At 51.1% G+C, this 14971-nt stretch overlaps 1 protein-coding gene across 2 annotated transcripts; it reads left to right on the top strand.

The window, feature by feature from the left end:
* The first annotated feature begins 2780 nt into the window (after positions 1-2780).
* PRKAB1 (protein kinase AMP-activated non-catalytic subunit beta 1) lies at positions 2781-13658 on the top strand. 2 transcript variants are annotated; one of them, XM_044448864.1, is made up of 8 exons: positions 2781-2855; positions 4747-4915; positions 6009-6175; positions 9254-9347; positions 10022-10136; positions 11615-11748; positions 12227-12295; positions 12383-13658. In XM_044448864.1, exons 2-8 carry the CDS (start codon positions 4757-4759, stop codon positions 12458-12460), a joined length of 816 nt encoding a protein of 271 aa, XP_044304799.1. In that variant the 5' UTR covers positions 2781-2855; positions 4747-4756; the 3' UTR covers positions 12461-13658. The 2 variants fall into 2 exon arrangements, with proteins under 2 accessions (XP_044304799.1, XP_044304800.1); XM_044448865.1 differs by having other exon boundaries at positions 2792-2855; positions 4744-4915.
* The last annotated feature ends 1313 nt before the right edge of the window (positions 13659-14971 follow it).

The raw sequence follows: 14971 nt of genomic DNA, 5'->3' as shown, positions 1-14971 counted from the left end.
CCAAACCCTCTCCAAGCACAGACCGTGCGGCCCGTCTCTTGCCGCTTCTGTCTGACGGCAGCCACTTGGGAGCCTCTAATTATATCTTGTGGGGCTCGGTGCCAAATGCCTTCACGGAGGTAAGAACCTCCGCCGGAAAGGTGCTGCCACCGCTTTTCCCTGCCCTGCGTAGGTGCTCCCAGACTGCTTGCAGGCGAGGCATCTGAAGGGTGTGAAATATCATCCGCACGCTTGGGAAGCCGTCCGACCGAGCCAGCCGAAGGGGACAAACGGCTTGCACCAAGAAGCCCCCTCTCGCTTCCCGTGGTGTCGGCTTGCAGCGCCGCGCAGCCTTCATGGCGGTTCTATCGGACCGCTATTGCAGGGGTCCTCAGACTTTTTAAAAGGGTTGGCCCGTTCACTGTCCCTCTGACTGTTGCGGGGACGGACTATAGTTTGAAAAAAATATGAACAAATTCCTATGCACACTGCACATTTAAAAATAATTAAAATTAAAATTAATTTAAAAATTGATTAAAATTTTTAAAAATAATTAAACAATTAAAAAATGTTTGCTCCACTCCCTTGGGCTGCAGCAGAAGCCCAAGACGAGGTGGGGAAGAGCACGTCCATGTTCAAGGGACGTAGCTGCAACACAACCAAGGCACTAAATATAGTATTTAGCATAATGCAGCTGATGACTGCAACTGGCATTTACAAAGAATGAAGCAAACATACTAAGGATAAATACTGCTAATGCCACTCTCAGTATTTGCAGCAAGTCAGTCCAGAACAATTCCCACGATACACAGTGGCTGTATTTGGATGCAGAGCTAACGACCACTATATTTTAGTGCAACCTTGCCAAAATTGGTACTGCCCAGATGAGTTGGACTACAACGTCCATTGGCCATACTGGTTGGGCATGAGGGAAATTATAGTCCTCGCCGCCGCCCCGCTTCCGAGGGAGTGGGGGCGGGACGCCACGAGGAGACAGGTAAGGGCTGCTGAGGTGAGGGGAGGCGAGGGATGGGGCCGTGGCTGGCCAAGCGGGGTGCGTCCCCCTCTCCCCGCCACGGGCGGAAGCATGGCAGCCGCTCAACGGCGGCGGCTTGCCCAGAGAAGGCCGCACGGTCCTGCTCCGCCTCAGCCTGTCTGCCCCTGGGCTCGGCGAGGCAGCCGCAGTTGGGCCCACGGCCGGGGACAAGGCTCACCTAATGAAAATAGATTCCAAAAGTTGTATTTTTCTTGCCTTCAATCCTAGTGTAGTATCTTCGTCTCTCTCTCTCTCTCCCGCCCTCCTCTCTTCTGTTTCCCGCTCAGTATTCCAGCTCTGCATTCAGAGCCAACGCATGCGTGCAATGGGAGGGGGGGATCCGGCGCATGCGTGCAATGGGGCAAGAGTCGTTGCACATGCAGTTGAAGGGAGCTGTTACCATTTGGCACGTGCACCGGCTCTCCGCTCAGTTTTGGGGAAGGCCTGCGCTGGCTCAGAGCTTTCGGGCTCGCCCGGAGATCGTTTTCTCCACACAAGTCCAAAAGCTCTGGGGCGGGCCAGGTGAATGACCATGGCGGGCCGTAGTTTCAGGACCCATGGCCTATTTCTCTAAACTTCAGTGGAATTCAAAAACACAGCAGAGGCTTCTCTCCTGGGAAAACAGTTTTGCAGGCGGCGTTTCCTTGGTTGTGGTCATTCGACTCGGTTGCTAGCCCCTGTTGCTCAAGGATTAAAGGCAGTCACAAAACAACCCTGCAGGCCCTTTTCAGCCTGAGGGCCAGGGGGATCCTGGGAGCCGCAGTCCAGGGCTGGGTGGGGCTGAAGGCAAAGGGGGCGGGGCCAGACATATCTGCCTATGGTGGCTTAAAGCTCTGGCTGCCTTAGGAAGGCAGTTCAACCTTTGGGAATGGGGAAAGCACCAAACCAGGAAAAGGGGTCAGGCCAGGGGAAGGGCTGTGGCCATCTGGGGCATCCCACGGGGCAGGACTGGGACCCCAAGAGGGCTGGAGGTGGTACCTAAGCCCCAGGATCAAAACTAAGCCAATGAGTCTAAGCCATCACTTTGGCAGACGTGACATCGTCTCTCCTCAGAGAGTGGAGCTTCTCCTGTTGAACTTTTACCTGATTACACAGAACTGGTGGTTTGGCTGCAGAGGTCCGTGCACGGAACACTGTTACCTGCCCACCGAAATGGTACCTTTTTATCTACTTGCATTTGCATGCTTTCAAACTGCAAGGTTGGCAGGAGCTGGGACGGAGCAACAGGAACTCACCCCATTGTGCACATTCGAACTGGCGACCTTTCCATCAACCAGCCCAGTAGCACAGGGGTTTAAACCACTGCGCCACCTGCATCCAAGGAGACTCTTTAAGCATATACAAAGTTTCTTTCTCTCCTGGTTGAGATCAGAGGGGTCTCACATAAGCTATCCCACCTTCCAAGTAAGTTCGCCACCATGGAAGGCCATGCATCGCTCCTATAAAACGCAGGGTAAAAGCTGCAATGCATAAGCAGCCCCACTGTTTCAGAAGCACCAGTTTCCCCTGCGCATACGTAGGATTATTTAGGACACCAGGGCGGAAAGGGTTACATAAGGGTGGGGGGCGAACAGTTGCAACTCTCATTACAAGACTGAAGAGCGAAGAAAATTGAGAGCGGAGGAAGAGTGGAGGTGCGGCCCCTTTAAATCCGGCCAGCTCACAGGTGCCTTTCTGGTTCGGCTCCGCCCACATTCCCGTGGGGCACGCATGCGTACTAAGCAACAATCCGCTACTCCTGTGCCCGACCGGAACCGGAAGTGCCTTGAGGGGTGGTTAGAGGGCAGGCGGAAGAAACGGTCGTTGCTGAGGAAGCTTCGAAGAGAGAGGAACGGAGCCGGTGAGCTGGGATTGCGGGTGGTTCGAGCTTCGGAATCCTTAAGATAAATAAATTCTAAGCAAATGCATTCGGAGGACATTGAGACTCCGGATATTTTAATGCGGGACTTCTGGGCGTGTGCAGAGTGCAGTTCCCGTGCCATCTCCGCTCGCGCGTGTGGTTATACCGCATTTTTCTCGCCCCTTTCCTCGAGGAGGAGCCCAAAGTGAGGTTCCTCGTTTCCCCCTTTCTTATTCTCACAACAGCCCTACGAGGTAAGCAGCTTAAACTGAGCGAGGGTGAGCGGCCCAAGTTCACCCGCCAAGCCTCAGCCCGGCTTCGTGCACGACGTTAGAGGTGACCGAGAGGTCCTTTTCGGCGCCGGGCGTCGCTCGCTTGCCGTTCTTCGCGTTTTGACTTAGGGACGCAGACCCTGCGAGGCGAGCCTGCATTTCATTTATTTTAGTACATATTTATCCCGCCTTTTCTCCTCTTGCAAGGAAATCAAAGTAGTTAATGTCATCCTCCTCCTTTCTGTGTTACTCTGGCAACAACATCCCTGTGGAGTAGGTTAATTTAAGAGCTGAGTTGACTGGTCAAGTCACCCAATGAGCTGCGTGACCCAGTGGGGACTAGAACCCAGATCTCCTGAGTTCAAGTCAAGCACTCCAACCACAGCACCGCACTGGTTGGCTGATTTGGAAGTAAACTTCCTTGCCTGCTCTTTCTTCTGGCATCTCCTCCATCCCATGAGAAAAGATACTGAGTGGGGAGAGCTATGACAGGAGGGGAAAAACTCCAGAAAACTGGACAGAAGGACCTTTCAGCAAGTGAAAACTTTCCTTCTAGGGAAATCAGATCCTGGATCCAACCCCTATTGTAGCCAGAATTTCTGTGGGCTGGTTGGATGAAGCATTATTTACTTATTTAATTTATATCCCACTTTTTCAGTTTTAAAAATTCTCAGTGGCTTACATCATTTTCTCCTCCTGCTCAATCTTATCCCCACAAGAACCCTGTGAGGTAGGCTGGGCTGAGAGGTTGTGACTGGCCCAAAGTCACCCAGCTGGCTCCATGGCTGAGTGGGGACTAGAACCAAGATTGCCTGAGTCCACGTTCTTAACCACTACACTACATTGGCGCACTGGTGGTGACCACAGATTTTGGAGAGCTACCAAGGTGTGTGGAACCTGTGAAGCAGACTGTTTTGTCCCCATATTGCAGATGAGGCTGAGAAATGGTGGTTTGTCTAGATAAATCTGGCCTTCTGTAGTCCCCAAGATGGATGTGCCTCCTTTGTTCCAGTGTGCACAAATTCTTTGGCATTTCCTTGGCTTTTGACCAGTTCTCCCCTCCCCCCCATTCTAAAAAGTCCTAATGCCACTTCTAAGGCTTAGCCCTTTGGATAAGAGCTTTAAGCTGCAGGTGGCTGGCATATTTTTGGTCCTGCCACCTTCGGCTTCAGCCCCTGAAAATGCCAAAACTGGAACTGGCAGTCCAGTTGAAAGGGGCCCCTCACCTTTGCTTTAGCTACTGAAGCGAGCTCCTATCTGAGGTGCTCTCACATTACTGAATGAGTGACCTCCCATTGCTTCATTCTCTTAGCAGCTTTGCTATAGCTTATAGGGCACTTTCCTTGCGGTGAAAAGCTAATGCATCTGGAGTCTTTCAGTTTAGAAAACAAAACATTTTCCTCCCACCCATCTCCAGAAGACCTCAGAGTAGTGACCGTAGATATTTTTTTACGCCACATTTTGTCCTCACAGCCACCCTGTGATCTCAAAGCTCACCAGCAGCTTCCCCGCTTGCAATGTTCTTCCTTTTCTTCCTGAATGCTTATCAGAGCAGCGGTACCTGATCGTGTGGCACAGAATTAATTGTGGTAATTTGTGGTGGCCTTCCTTTTCTGAAGCTGAGTGGCAATGGGGAACACGAGCAGTGAACGTGCTGGGGCGGAACGGCAGGGAGGCCATAAGACTCCTCGAAGAGACAGCTCTGGGGGAGGAAAAGATGGAGACAGGCCAAAGATCCTGATGGACAGCCCCGAAGATGCCGACTTATTCCATTCTGAAGAAATAAAGGTACATGTGAGTTTTGATATAGGCTGGCCAGGCTGTTCCATTTATACTTCCATATTGAAAGGTATGTGGCCGACTCCACCTGAGGGTCACAGAACCTCCGGGAAGCACCAGGAGCCACTTTGTTTGCTGCTTTTAAATGGTATCTGGAAATTAGTACATCAGAGGTTTCTTATATGGGTTATTATTGGACTTGGGATCTCTTGGAAAAGGGATGGACAACCTTTTTGGGGTTGTGGATTCCACCCCAAAGTGGTTGCTATGGGAGATACAGATAGTCAGAAAGGACAAGAAACCTGCTGGAAAGGCTGAGTACAAGGCAGAGGTGGGGTCTGAAACCCAACAAGAAAGACAGTCACCTTGAACTCTCAGTTTTCTGTGCCAACAGAAACCTATTTCATAAATACTTTTGATTTCACAGGTGTGTTGTAAGCTACACACATATGGAGCTGAAAACGCCAGTGGATTTGATGAGCACTTTTATATTAAGTTCACCCTGCTTCCCTCTTTCCTCCGTATGTTAAACCACAATGCACCATCTGCCGCCCCCGATCCCAGTTCTTTTGTTCTGGTCAGCCCACTTTCCAGAAGCTGAAGGAGAGAGGAAAGATTTGGAGCATGTAGAATTCCAGCAAGGAAAAGTAGCTGTGGGGTAGCCAGAGCAGGGGGATTGAAATTGCTATGTATCTTGTCCTCACAGAGGCGCAGCATTAATCAACAAAGGTTCAGGAAAGCAACAATCGGTTTTAGTTTGTCTGAAGGCTGTTGGTGAAGGAGCCAATCTGACCTCCCTTGGGAGAGTTCCACGACTGGGACGCCCACCACCCTCACCTCTTTAAGCCAGTCTTTCCCAGCTCAGTACCCTGCGGATACTTTCTAAAATAAAATACAGCTTCCATAATCTGATTGTTAGCCAGGCTGGCTGGGGCTTATGGGAGCTGTAGTCTACAACATCTGGCGGATCCCAGGTGGAGGAAAGCTGCTGTGTGTGGTGGAGTACACAACAGGGTCCCAGGTGCTTCCTCATGTTGTTATGTCCTGTTCCCCCACTTGTTTTGTAAGGATCATGATATTGAGGACAGGCTGGTGTTTCTAGGCTCCCATGGAGAAAGAGGAGTTTCTGGCTTGGCAGCATGATGTGGAGGTGAATGATAAAGCTCCCACTCAAGCGCGGCCAACTGTCTTTCGCTGGACCGGAGGAGGCAAAGAGGTCTTCTTGTCAGGCTCGTTTAACAACTGGAGCAAGATCCCGCTCACCCGGAGGTAAGCCCCTCGGCACCCGGCTCTGGGATGCTTGCATGCGCCAAGTAATAAAAGCATGCAATATACTGGTTAACGTACGCTTTAAAAAACCATGTAAACCGTTTCTGTAGAATCACTTGCTACCTGCAATGCTTTCCACTGAAGATGCCGAGGGGCTTTGGCCGCTTTCCAAAGGTTTAATGGCACAGCTTCTTGCCCTCTCCCACAGGGTATGCACCAGAAAACACCCTGCCTGCAAACATTAGCGTCAAATGCACAGCTTTAGCTAGGATGTAATTCCTGCCAGCCATGCTAATTTTCTGAGAAATTGTCCAATAGTGAGTCACCCTTCTCCAACCTGGTGCCCTCCAGTTGTGCCTGTCGATCTTCAACTCCCAGCATGGAAGGAGTCGTAGTCCAGTGCATGTGGAGGGCACCTGGACTGGGAAGGCCACCAAAAGTGCACCCCCTTGCCTTTGGTCTTATTTTTATTTGTTTCTTGACAGCTGCTGGAACCTCTCTTGCGCTTTTCCCACACATTCTGACTTCACTCATTTGCAAAGTGGCTTCAGTGAGCCAACAGCTGAGGATTAAGGAGGATTTGGGGTCTTTGAAGTGCTGATTAGGCCACAGCAGCTGTCAGGACTGTGGGGGAGGGAGAGGTGGGCAGCCAAGAGAACAAGGGGGGCTTCTTGTTGCCTGGCCATGGCTAAATGCTTGGGTCTGATCTTCAGCAAGGACAATAATTTATGGCTATTTTGTGGGGTGGATTTAAACTATCATCAAAGTACACGTGAGTTTTATATGTTGCTTTTTCTAGATTTTTGAATTTGTCCTTTTGCACGATTTCTGTGTCAAGGGGGTTGTGGATATTTGAAAGTGCAACTCTGAATGTTGTGGCTTGGTATTCCTGCTGGCGTTCAGGCGTCTGCCTGAAACAGTTACTTTTGGTGGCAGTTTGTGGCTTTCGGCTCCGTGGTGCACTCAGCTGAGTGCAGCAGGACTGGCTTCTGGAGAGACGTGCATCAGATGTGCTGTGCTTTTCAGATCACCTTTGTGCCCTGCCCTGCCCTGCCCACTGCTTTCCTGTGCTGGAATTTGGACAGAACAAGGTTCCTTGGCCCTGCGCTAATTAGTGAGAAACAGAAATCTGGGCTTAGCGTAAATCTCTGTTTTGGGGGGTTCCAGACTTGAGTAGCCTTTCACTTGGAGGAGGTCCCACCTCTGGTAATCGGCAGGGCTCCCTGTGGGGAATGTCACCCAAGTGAGACAGCACAGCACAGCACACCACACCGTGCTCTGTTTGAAAAGGGGAGCGCATGCTTCCGGCCCTTTCTGACTGCATGGAGCCCAAGGCTCACAGTGGCTCGTTCACATACGGGAAAGTTGGGGCTTTTGGTGATCTCTGAGCCATGCCTGGTCGTCACAGGAGGCTCAGCCCTTGATCCCTGGCAGCAGGATCAACAAACCGCCTCTGTTGAGGAGCCTGACACCATTGTTTCTGTGTGTATGGGGTGCGGGGATCTCAGTGCAGTAAGCAGCTCCCATGCGCCAGGCATTGCAGCGATGAAATCATGCCCGTGCCTCTGTGGATCTCCTTTTCCCTCTCTTGCTGGCTTTTTGTGCTTTTGAGCCAGCCGGAACCATTCTGGGCTTCATGCGCCACCTCTGCATTGCGCTTGCAGACTCAGCGAGGCACTGGGCTGGCCTTTTAGGGGCTGGTACCTTCTCTGCCAGGTGACATCCTCTCTTCCTCCCTCCACCCACCAGAAGGAAGGAGCCCACTTGGCTTCCAGGACAGCTCCTGCCACCTTTCGCTCCCAAGCCTCCAGCAGGCATTCCTCGGGCCTGGGGCTGAGGAGTCTTGGGGGCTTCTTGGGATCTGCAGTCTGGGCACCCTGGAAGTGAGGAGAGTGAGAGAAACATGAGGTGCAGGCACAGCCTTATGCTGCTCGTTTTTGTAGCCCTTCTGGGGGCTAATTCAGCTGGAAAGTGACCAGAAACTGGCATATTTGGGAAATCTTGTAAAGTCACAGAATGTGGTCCTCCGTAGACTTGATGCTCTGGCATTGCTGCGGGGGGGCTTTGCGTTCCCGCAGCAGGGCAGACTCGTCACCAGAGTTGGGTTCCTTCCCAGGAAGGAGCTGGTCTCCCTCCCATGGCAGGCTTAGATCGAGGGTGGGTGAATGTCTTGCTGGCTGCTCTTCCAGTTCAAAGTGAACTTGCCTACCTAAGAAGTAGGAAAGCCAACAGCTTTGGGTTGCCTAAGTGCATTTCAAGGATTCTGCTGGTGCCAGTAAAAGGGGCTCCAAGGAACACACGTTCTGTGAGCTTGGCAGCCTTTGATCAGAATCGAAAGAGCCGCTTCAGCCCTGCCGTGGGATTGAGCATCGTCCCACAAGCGTATCACGTCCTGGCTCTGAAGCAAATGCTCGTTTTTGGGAGCTGTTTGCCAGGAACAGTGGGGCGGTGCAAGAGGACCGTGCAGTGTATTCCCAGTCCCCAGCAGTGGGGCTCTTGCCAGCCCAGAACAGGCTGTGCTGTTTCATTTGAGGCTTGGTTGCAGGGCGTGCCTGAGGACAACTCTTGCTGTATATTGAGATGGGGTGGGGTGGGGAGTGGGATGGCTTGGCGTTAGAAAGGCAAAGTTATCTTTGCAGAACTGGCGTGGCAATTTTCCTTGAAGTTCTGTAGTCTGGGCCCAGGCAAGCTTCAGGCTTGTGGCATCTACATGGTGCTTTAACTAGAAACCAGAAACCCACTTGGTGGGGGCAGGTGCAAAAGGCATGCCCTGAACCCTTAACATTAAGGAATTCTGAGCCCAGAGGTTGGTTTGGAGAATCAAAACAGAATAGAGCTCCCAGTCCTTGACCAATTTCCGACTGCCCCAGACTTTCCTATTTCTGCAGTGTCATTTAGGCTAAGGGCAAATCATTTTGCTGCTGCTACTGCCAGCAATTGCATGTCAGAAACCCTTGTCGATCTCCTTCAGTTCACCGTATCTCCCAGTCATTTCCAGTCTACATTCTGCCCCCGCTCCCTGTTGTACAGAACCTTCTTTTTAGAGTAACAGATTACTTGTGTGTCCCTCTTTCACAGCCACAAAAATTTTGTAGCCATTCTGGACCTCCCCGAAGGTGAACACCAGTACAAATTCTATGTGGATGGCCAGTGGACGCACGATCCTTCCGAGGTAATGCTCATCAGCTGCAGCATGTTGAGCTGCACATTTGCACGCGTGCTCTGTGATATTGTCAGCTGCCTTGTGAGTGCCATGAGCCTTGGAGGGTTTTTACCTGCCCCCCTCAGGCACACTTTGCAGGTAAGTGAATAAATCGGTAAATTTGCGCTGCTTCATACGTACGGACCCACGCTGAACTTGATTTCTCTATACTTGATGCTGGCAGCTGAATCTGTGACCCACCTGGTGTGCTGAAAGGCGCTGGACCGAGGGTGTGCAGGTTCCTCTGAGCACGGGGTGGGGCAGCCATGGGCTTCCAGCACTGACTGTGCTGCGTGAGGCTGATAGGAGATGGGTCCAGTGACCCCCATTTATTTATTTATTTAAAACATTTTTATGCCGCCCCCATCACAACAAAGCCTCGGGGCGGCTCACAACAAGTACATAATATAATTGTTCTACAAACACATTTTATAAAGTACATTAATGCAAGATCTTCCATTTTAATAAAATTTTGGAGTAGTCTGCCCCACTTCTTCTTGTTGTATTTTGGACCCTTTGCTGCATGCAAGCAGATGGATGAGTTCAAGAATATTTATCCTTTTAAAAAAAAGGATAAATATTTAGGGTGATGATAAGTGTGTGAGCTCCTACTCCGTTCTCTAAGTGCTTTTGCTTTTTGTTAGCCTGTCGTCACCAGCCAGCTGGGGACCGTCAACAATGTTATTCAGGTGAAGAAAACAGACTTTGAAGTGTTTGATGCGCTAATGGTGGACTCCCAGAAGTGCTCTGATGTGTCTGGTAAGTGTCTGCAGTGCTCCGAGACGGCAGCAGAGGGAAAAGTTGGTCCCCTCCCTTCACTCAGCCCCATGGGTGCGGGTGCCCTGCCCTCTGGCTCTGGGCTGCAGTGATTAGCGCCACCTCTTCACAAAGTGACATCACTGACTACTGCTCATTCCCTGGCAGTGGTCTACACACAAAGTTGACTTGCAGGGTGTTTTTCTTCCATACTTGCTATATTTCTGATACTTGACCAAAAGGCATGGGATTTTTTTTCCTGCGAAATGCAGAAAATGTTTTTGGGGGTTTTTGGGTACTCTTCTGTGCTAGCAAGCAGGGTCTGTGTATCTGGCATGATTGGGAGCAAGCAAATTGTGCTGTGCCCACTGCCCACTAGCTGCTCTGGTTGCTTGGCGCCCTGTGAGCCCAGGAGAACCTATTTGCAGTCTCTCTGACCTGAGGAACCCTCCCCCGTTCTCTAGAGAAGGCTCACTTCTCCCGCTTCTGGGGAAGAATAACTCGAGGGCATTTCCTGTCTTGGGCAGATGGCGGAAGTGATGGGGAAGGCCCCTGCATCTGCACCTGGCTATGCTTCCAGCTGAGCAGGCAGTTGCAAAGCTGACGTGTGCCGACTGCTAGCCTGCTTGGTTTTCAGTTCTGCTCCAAATTCTCTTGTGTTTTAAAAATTTGCCAAGGGCAGAAAGAAGCTTTTTGGTTCTGATTGTTTGACTGGCTCACAGGGAAAAGGCTTTAATCCCACTGCTGGATCCCACACACTTCCCCATCCTACAGGTCCTGAATGACAGGAATGGACAGGAGTGACCGTGACTAGAGCATGGATTTGAAAGCTACGTTGCCACCCAGTGCTGGGCATGGCTGCCAAAGGCTGTTCTGATTCTGCCTTGCCAACACAGAGCTCCCACGAGTGCTTCCATTAGCATCATTTTGCTATGTTTACATCCATTTTTCCTCATGCAAAGAGCCCCAGGTAGCTCATGTAGTCCTCTCCCACACCGTTTTGTCCTCACAACAGCCACCCTCTTAAACAGATTAGGCCACGAGTGTGGCTGCCCACCCAGTGGGCTTCATACCTGAGTGGAAACTAAACCCCAGATCTCCCAGCTCCCCAGTCCAACACTTAAGCTAGCACCCCGCCCCACCCAGAACCCCGAGAAGCAGAAATCAAAGTGACGGTCTTACCTGGGTGATCGTGGGGCTTCTCTTGTGAAAGTTTTAAAACTCCTGGAATCATTGCCAGACTTTTCGTTCATTTCTGGTCCCCCATGCTGGAGAACTCAGAACCTGAGACCTCACAGGAACTCTGATTGTTCTTTGCTTTACGTAGGTTCTGCCTGTCTACTCGTTGCCTTCCTTAAGGATCTCCAAGTCAGCCCCTTTTGAGAATCAAGCTATTGTTTGAAATGGAAAATGGCTCTTTCAGTTAGGTTGTAGTTAACCATGGTGTCTTTCTCTCCCCCTACACCCCAATCCCTTGGCAGAACTGTCAAGTTCACCCCCTGGGCCCTACCACCAGGAACCCTACAACTGTAAACCCGAAGAACGGTTCAAGTCTCCCCCTATCCTTCCTCCCCATCTACTGCAGGTTATCCTAAACAAAGACACTGGGATTTCGGTGAGTAAAGGACTACATTCCTTAGGGTTAGGCCAGATCCAATCAAAACTAGCTGGCTAAATTGGCATATTCACTTCCCACAAGAATTGTGCCTCTTTGATTTTCAGGTGGGGGGGGCACCATGTTTCAGCAGGGTACATATGTGCCTTCTCTCTCTGAGGTGGCGGGGTTCTTCACTTGCAAGTGGAGGCAGTGGAGTCCTGTGAGAAGACCCCATCACTGAAACTGAGTATGTGGATTGGTCTGGAAAGGCTCTTGGAAGCAAAGGCAAACAAACCCTTTGTGGTTTGGGCAGCAGAGGGGAGCTCTGGCAGAAGTCGAGAGATTGGTCCTGGAAAAGCAAGCAATGCAAAGGAACGGGATGGTGCCCGTGCTTGACAGGCACACGGAATCCTCTCCCTGTGAACCTCATAGCTTGTGGGCCTTGAATGATGAGTCCTAAATAGTGGCTTAACAACTCTCCTCCTCCTCCTCCCAGTGTGATCCAGCTCTGCTTCCCGAGCCAAATCACGTCATGCTCAATCACCTCTATGCGCTCTCCATCAAGGTAAGAGTGCCCCCCACACACACACACCTGGCTGGTCACTTTTCTGTGGGTGGGCCAGTGTGCTGATCTGTATCCCCTCTTCCCTAGGACGGGGTGATGGTGCTCAGCGCCACCCACCGTTACAAGAAGAAATACGTGACGACCTTGCTGTATAAGCCCATATGAAGCATGGCTCAGCACCAGCACCAGGGCAGCGGCAGCGGGAAGCAACCTGGCGTGTGCCCTCGCTATCTGTAGCAGCTTGGCTGTCCAACCAGACTGGGTTGCTTGTTTGAAAAAGAGTTCCCGGTAGTCGAACGGCTTCCTTGCGCCCTCTGTCCTCTCCGCTGTGAATTGTTTTTAGACCAGCAAGCAGGTATATTCCCCATTTCTCCATGAAACACGAACTGAGGATTACCGTGCAGTGCCTGCCTGCCAAAACCTGGACTGTTGAACTGCAGCGTGCATTTAGCTGGGTGTGGGTGTTCTTTTTAAATCCCTGAATTAAGTCCTGTGGAAACGGCAGGCCACAGCTACTGGTGACGGCACACCCTCCATTGTTACGCTCCCGGTCTAGCAGTGCTTTTTCATGTGCCAGCAGGCACGAGGGAGCCCTGCCTTTTCCTGTTCTTTGGGTAGTGAATGAAGATGTGGTTGCTCTTCCGTCTTCTCTGCTTCAGCACCAGCTCTACAGTTGCCTTTGCAATCCAGGTATTTGTCTGGGTTCAAATCGCTGGCAAAAATAACTCGTGTCTTGTTTTCAGTAGAAAGGGCTGCGCCTGTTGATCTTGCAGTTTAGTGTCACTGGACTTGCAGGATTAGGGTGGCAAGTCCTGCTGACCCGTAGCATAAAATTAAAGTGGTTTGAAAAATTAGGCATGGCTGTAGAGCTTTGGGGCCAAACAGCAGGGATGCAGGAGCATCTTGGGACTAGCTAGTTTGTTTCCATAATGGCAGAAACTGAGAGCCAGCCCTTCCCTGAATGGGTGAGCGTCATGCCCGGGGCCAGATGCTTCTCTTCCGAAATAGCCACATCCTCTCCTTGCGACAGCGGACCAAGGGACCATCCTGGCCACAAAGCCACTGTTGCTGCCGCCTTCCCTTTTGTGCCAATGAGTGTCTCAAGACCCTGGGGACACACACTCCCAAGCCTGCTGGCCCGTGCCTTCCCTCTGTGGGTTTGTAGCTGGCTTCTTAGCAATCTGCAGAAGCCTTGAGGTAGCTCTTTTAGTCTTGAGTAGCTCCCAGGGGCTATCACTATTTACTCTGGAGTGTTTTGGGGACCAGTATATGATGTCCACTCGGACCTGTATTTACTCTACTGTTATTGGTCCTCTTCAGAAATACATTTTTTAAATAAATTGCTCAATATAAAGACTGAAAAGCGTGTGTTCCTTTGTACCTCCTCTTCCCAAAAGCTGCTCTATGAGCCCCGGGACCGCAGCTGCACTGCATACTGCCCAGGCTGCACTGCTGTGTGTTCAGTGCTTGCTGCCGTGGCACACAGGCACGGTGCTTCCCAGCTGCAGCCTCCACAGCGCTGGCTCCCCAGTGACAAGGCTGCACAGCCCAATGAGATCACTACAGGCCAGCATGGGGCTCATAGCTTAGTAGGGCATAACAATTCGTAGAAAATCATACGTGGCTCAAGCCACGCCAGTGGGTCAGCCAAGCTGCAAGGAGGCATGATGGGTGGAACGGCCCCTCCTGTATTGGTGCTGGATGCTCTCCCTCCAGCTGGCCATGTGGCAGCTTTGAGCCAAAGAGTTCGACTAAATCTTGAGCTGATGAATAGGCTCAATATGATGCCAACTGTCATTCAAAGAGCAAAATAGTACATGCTGGGATACAAAGTCTACATTCACATGTGCAGGTGAGGTTAGAGCATATCCAATGTGGCGCGGTGGCCTGTGGACCTAGGAGACCTGCTGCTTGTCTCCACTCACTCAAAGGGTGGCTTCAGGCCTGCTAGTAAATCTCAGCCTAACCTCTCTCTTCAGCTGGTGTTGGTGGCTGGAGTGGAACATCACCTGCATTCCCCCCAGGAGGAAAAAAGCAGGATTCACCTTCAGTGTGACAGCAAGAACGCCATAGCTTGAGGGAAACGTGGCCCCAGTGCCTGTGCTGAGGTCTGGCTTTGTCGCTGCTCTAGTGCATCTGCCCACCCTTGCAGCTTGGCCTTGGTGGCTTCTAAGGTATGCTGAGAGCACAGCAGGCCTTTTCTCAAAAGCAGAATATTGCGCACCACCACTGTTGTGCCCACGTATGATTTAAGGAATGCAAAGGGGGTATGCACAGTACAGGCAGCCCTACTTACTCCAGCCTCCCTCCTCCATTTTCACAGTGGGTGGCAATGCGCCTACAGGTTGTGAGAATGGTTAGAATGAGGGTGTACCAAGGCTAGGGGAGGAAAGACCAATGCTTATTTTGCAAGTTCCCAAGAATCATGGCTTGCTTATAACTCTTACCATGGACAGGACTGAAACAATGAGTCTTAAATAAGTATATTTTGTGCACAGTCAAAGAAAAATAAAGGAACATTTGTAAACAAGCTTGCAGTTCATTTATACATTCAAGATTAGGCACAACAGAAGTCAAAGCAGTTTGGTTGTGAACGCAGAGCATCACTATGAGGAAGATGTGGACCAAAAAGGCAGGGGGCTGCTTACTGGTAACCTGCTCCCAGCAGGCCAGGGG

Source organism: Varanus komodoensis, unplaced genomic scaffold, assembly GCF_004798865.1.
Source record: "Varanus komodoensis strain SLA01 unplaced genomic scaffold, ASM479886v1 scaffold56, whole genome shotgun sequence".
Taxonomy (NCBI): Eukaryota; Metazoa; Chordata; class Lepidosauria; order Squamata; family Varanidae; genus Varanus; species Varanus komodoensis.
This window is presented reverse-complemented; position numbering and strand designations above follow the sequence as displayed.

Excerpts from the sequence above, each read along its gene's own strand:
- PRKAB1 (XM_044448864.1), top strand. The coding sequence starts at position 4,757 with ATGGGGAACACGAGCAGTGAACGTGCTGGGGCGGAACGGCAGGGAGGC. Across the intron at positions 9,348-10,021 it reads GGACGCACGATCCTTCCGAG|CCTGTCGTCACCAGCCAGCT; the intron begins GTAATGCTCATC and ends GCTTTTTGTTAG. Across the intron at positions 12,296-12,382 it reads TCTATGCGCTCTCCATCAAG|GACGGGGTGATGGTGCTCAG; the intron begins GTAAGAGTGCCC and ends CCTCTTCCCTAG.